This window comes from Drosophila miranda (genome assembly GCF_003369915.1).
Source record: "Drosophila miranda strain MSH22 chromosome Y unlocalized genomic scaffold, D.miranda_PacBio2.1 Contig_Y1_pilon, whole genome shotgun sequence".
Lineage (NCBI taxonomy): Eukaryota > Metazoa > Arthropoda > Insecta > Diptera > Drosophilidae > Drosophila > Drosophila miranda.
In genome coordinates this window covers 42,939,542-42,943,572 of record NW_022881603.1, presented here as the reverse complement: position 1 = coordinate 42,943,572, position 4,031 = coordinate 42,939,542, and the positions used below count along the sequence as shown (strand labels likewise).

The window sequence follows — 4,031 nt, the reverse complement described above, 5'->3', positions numbered from 1 at the left end:
TCTCCTCCGGCAGACGCCGCTAATATTGAACGACACGACAAAGAGTGCGTGCGAGAGAGACAGAAAATCAGTCAGAGCGTGACGTCGGGCGCTGCGTAGCCAGTGCAAATTGATTTGTTCCCTTTGGGTATAAAAATGATCCGATCTGATCCAGATTCAGCAATCTGATAGATATGGTCATTATCTATGATTCTGCGGAAGGAAGGGGGTGGGGCGAAATTCTGAGATATACGGTTTATAGTGAGATCTAACAGAAGTGCGGATACCAAATTTGGTTACTCTAGCCTTAATAGTCTCTGAGATTTGTGGATGCCCCAGATTTTCGTCCTTTGCGGGGGCGGAAGGGGGTGTGGCGAAATTTGGACACGAAACGGTCAAGGTCCGATATCACAGGAATGTGGATACCAAATTTGGTTGCTCTGGCTCTTATAGGTTCTGAGATCCTTGAACTCATATTTTGCAATTTGCAAAACCGACCATGAAACCTGTGTGTTAGAGAGAGACAGAGCGAGAAAGAATGAAATTGTTTTCTTGATTCTGGCTATAATAATAATACGATCAAATTCATATTCTGCAGTCTAAAAGATATGGTTGTTCTCTACGATTCTGAGTTTTTGGTTTTATCGTATCTTTAAAAATGTGGATGCCACAGATTTTCGTCCTTTGTGGGGGCGGAAGTGGGCGGCGCGAAGTTTTGAAATATTTTTGTAGCAGTGACATATCACAGAAGTCTGGATGCAAAACATCGTTACTCTAGCTCTTATAGTCTTTGAGCACTAGGCGCTGAAGGGGACGGACAGACGGACGGACGGACGGACGGACGGACAGACGGACAGACAGACAGGGCTCAATCGACTCGGCTATTGATGCTGATCAAGAATATATATACTTTATGGGGTCGGAAACGATTCCTTCTGGACGTTACACACATCCACTTTTACCACAAATCTAATATACCCCAATACTCATTTTGAGTATCGGGGATAAAAAGCAAAGCAGCCAGGGCCAAACCAACTTCCAAGCAGAGCTTCTGCAATTTTCAAGGAAGTCCAAAGAGTAACGTTCACTCTATGTATATGGATTGTTTCATTATAGCCAATAAAATAGAAAATTAACTAATTTAAAATTGTGTAAATTTCTCAAATCATTCCAAAACTTTTTATAACCGATGCTCAAAATGAGTGTTCAGGCCAGCAGTAAACAATTTCCGCGCACTGTGCCAACTCCGTGCGCTTCGGTCCCAACTCGCTCTCGCGCGCTCGGAGGGGCGCTCGGATCCACAATCCACGATCCACACGGCGCTCACGGCAGCAAAAGCATCATAAGGCATAGAGTTAGTTAGTTACGATTTCACCCCCGCTTCAGACGGCCGATCCGCGCGACCACCCAACCAAATACACACACATAAATATATATATACCACGAAACACAACGGTTTTCATTTCTTATGACGGCTACTCGGAGGTTCACTGGATCATCAATTGCGTTGTGGGAGAGTTGAGCTTCGATCCGCCCCACTACTAACAATGAGTATAGGGGTGTATTAGATTTGTGGTGAAAGTGGATGTGTGTAACGTCTAGAAGGAAGCGTTTCCGACCCCATAAAGTATATATATTCTTGATCAGCATCAATAGCCGAATCGACTGAACCATATCTGTCTGTCCGTCCCTATGAGCGACTAGTGCTCAGAGACTATAAGAGCTAGAGCAACGACATTTTGTATCCAGACTTCTATGATATGTCACTGTTACAAGTGTATTTCAAAACTTCGGCCCGCCCCTTTTCGACCCCACAAAGGACAAAAATCTGTGGCATCTACAATTTTAAAGATACGAGAAAACCAAAAACGCAGAAACGCAGAATTCGTAGAGAATTAAACCAGATCGACCAAATTTTGTAACCATATTGAAGATATGAGAAAACTAGAAGCGCACAATCAGAGAGAATGACCACATCTACCAGATTGCCGAATCTGAATCAGCGCCCGACGACACGTTCAGATACGTTCAAACACGTTTTCTGTCTCTCCCGCACACACTCCTTGTCTTTTAATGTAGCCATACTGACTATGTATCGGGTATAAATGTAGAGTTGCGGTCGCGGAAGCAACTCACAACGTTCCCCCTCGTGTATTATATGCTCGTTAGCTGCTTTTTGACGGCTTGTAGATTGTAGAAGCTGCCAGTGTTAATCGAGGTTTCACATCTGTCAAAAAATCCCACCGTTCCACCGGGTGCTGCCACGCGAAAGATCCATACTTGAACCGATATATGTATATTTGTCGATAAGTATCGCATATTTTAGGTCAGCTGTTGAACATCTCTTGAATTGTGCAATAGCGGGAACTTTTGATATTTTCCGTTTTATCTATTACAATTTTAATATGAGTGGGCTTAGAGTACGCGGCTTGTTGGCCCTCAGTGCGACTGCCTTGGGAGCTTTTTACCTAGGCTCCCGAACAGAACGTCTCCAGCAGAGCAGCGATGTTTTTCCGCGTTTGCCTGGACTGCCGACATTTGGGATAGTTTCAGCCGATAGTCTTGTGGCCTCCAATGTGAACCTGACTGCAACGCCGTCGCGAATCTCGGAGATCATGAAGTTTGGCTTTCCAGGGCTGGACAACGTGCGCTCCCATTCAGACTATGTGCTCTCCTACGACCGACGCAATCGTATTCCGCATTGGGTGTTTGAGCACCTCACAGCGGAGTCAGTGGCAAAAAACGATTCTGTGGATCGTTCGAAATGCGACTTCAAACCAGATGAGAGCATACATCCCTTTTTCCGATCACAGAACACGGACTACAGAAAGTCTGGCTTTGATCGTGGTCACATGGCTGCCGCTGGCAACCATCGACTGCACCAGAAGCACTGCGAGGAAACCTTTTACCTGTCGAACATGGCGCCCCAGGTGGGCCAGGGGTTCAATCGCGACGCGTGGAACTCTCTGGAAATGCACGTGCGCAAGCTAACCAAGAGTTACTCAAATGTGTATGTCTGCACGGGTCCACTGTACCTCCCCCACAAGGAGGATGACGGCAAAATGTATGTCAAGTACGAAGTCATCGGGTCCAACACCGTTGCCGTACCCACTCACTTCTATAAGGTTATCGTGGGCGAGGCGGCCGATCACAAACTACACATGGAGGCACACGTAATGCCAAACAAGGTGATTAGCAACGTCACCCCATTGAATGTGTTCCAGGTACCACCAGAGACGGTGGAGCGGGCGGCCGGACTGCTCTTCTTTGATCAGATTAACAGAAAACAGCTGGCCAGCATCAACGGCAGGAAAGGTTGAGTTTGAGCCAAAGTTTAGTTGAATTTTAGTGTATTTGTGTACCAAGGATAGCACCTTTTTATACCCGATACTCAAAATGAGTATTGGGGTATATTAGATTTGTGTTAAAAGTGGATGTGTGTAACGTCCAGAAGGAATCGTTTCCGACCCCATAAAGTATATATATTCTTGATCAGCATCAATAGCCGAGTCGATAGAGCCCTGTCTGTCCGTCCGTCCGTCCGTCCGTCCGTCCGTCCGTCCGTCCGTCCGTCTGTCCGTCCCCTTCACCGCCTCGTGCTCAAAGACTATAAGAGCTAGAGCAACGATGTTTTGGATCCAGACTTCTGTGATATGTCACTGCTACAAAAATATTTCAAAACTTCGCGCCGCCCACTTCCGCCCCCACAAAGGACGAAAATCTGTGGCATCCCCATTTTTTAAGAGATGAGAAAACCAAAAACGTAGAATTGTAGAGAATAACCATATTTTTAAGACTGCAGAATCCGAATTGGATCGTATTATTATTATTGCCAGCATCAAGAAAACAATTTCATTTTTTCTCGCCCTGTCTCTCTCTAACACACACGTAGCATATGCGGCTTTGCTTAGAGTAAAACATTAGCGCCTAGATCTCTGAGACTACAAAAGCTAGAGCAACCAAATTTGGAATCCACACTCCTAATATATCGGACCGAGACGAGTTTGTTTCAAAATTTCGCCACACCCCCTTCCGCCCCGCAAAGGACGAAA

At 45.7% G+C, this 4,031-nt stretch overlaps 1 protein-coding gene across 1 annotated transcript; it reads left to right on the top strand.

The window, feature by feature from the left end:
* Positions 1–2,356: 2,356 nt before the first annotated feature.
* LOC117190660 (endonuclease G, mitochondrial-like) lies at positions 2,357–3,347 on the top strand. Its single transcript, XM_033395716.1, has one exon. It carries the CDS (start codon positions 2,385–2,387, stop codon positions 3,297–3,299), a length of 915 nt encoding a protein of 304 aa, XP_033251607.1. The 5' UTR covers positions 2,357–2,384; the 3' UTR covers positions 3,300–3,347.
* Positions 3,348–4,031: the final 684 nt, after the last annotated feature.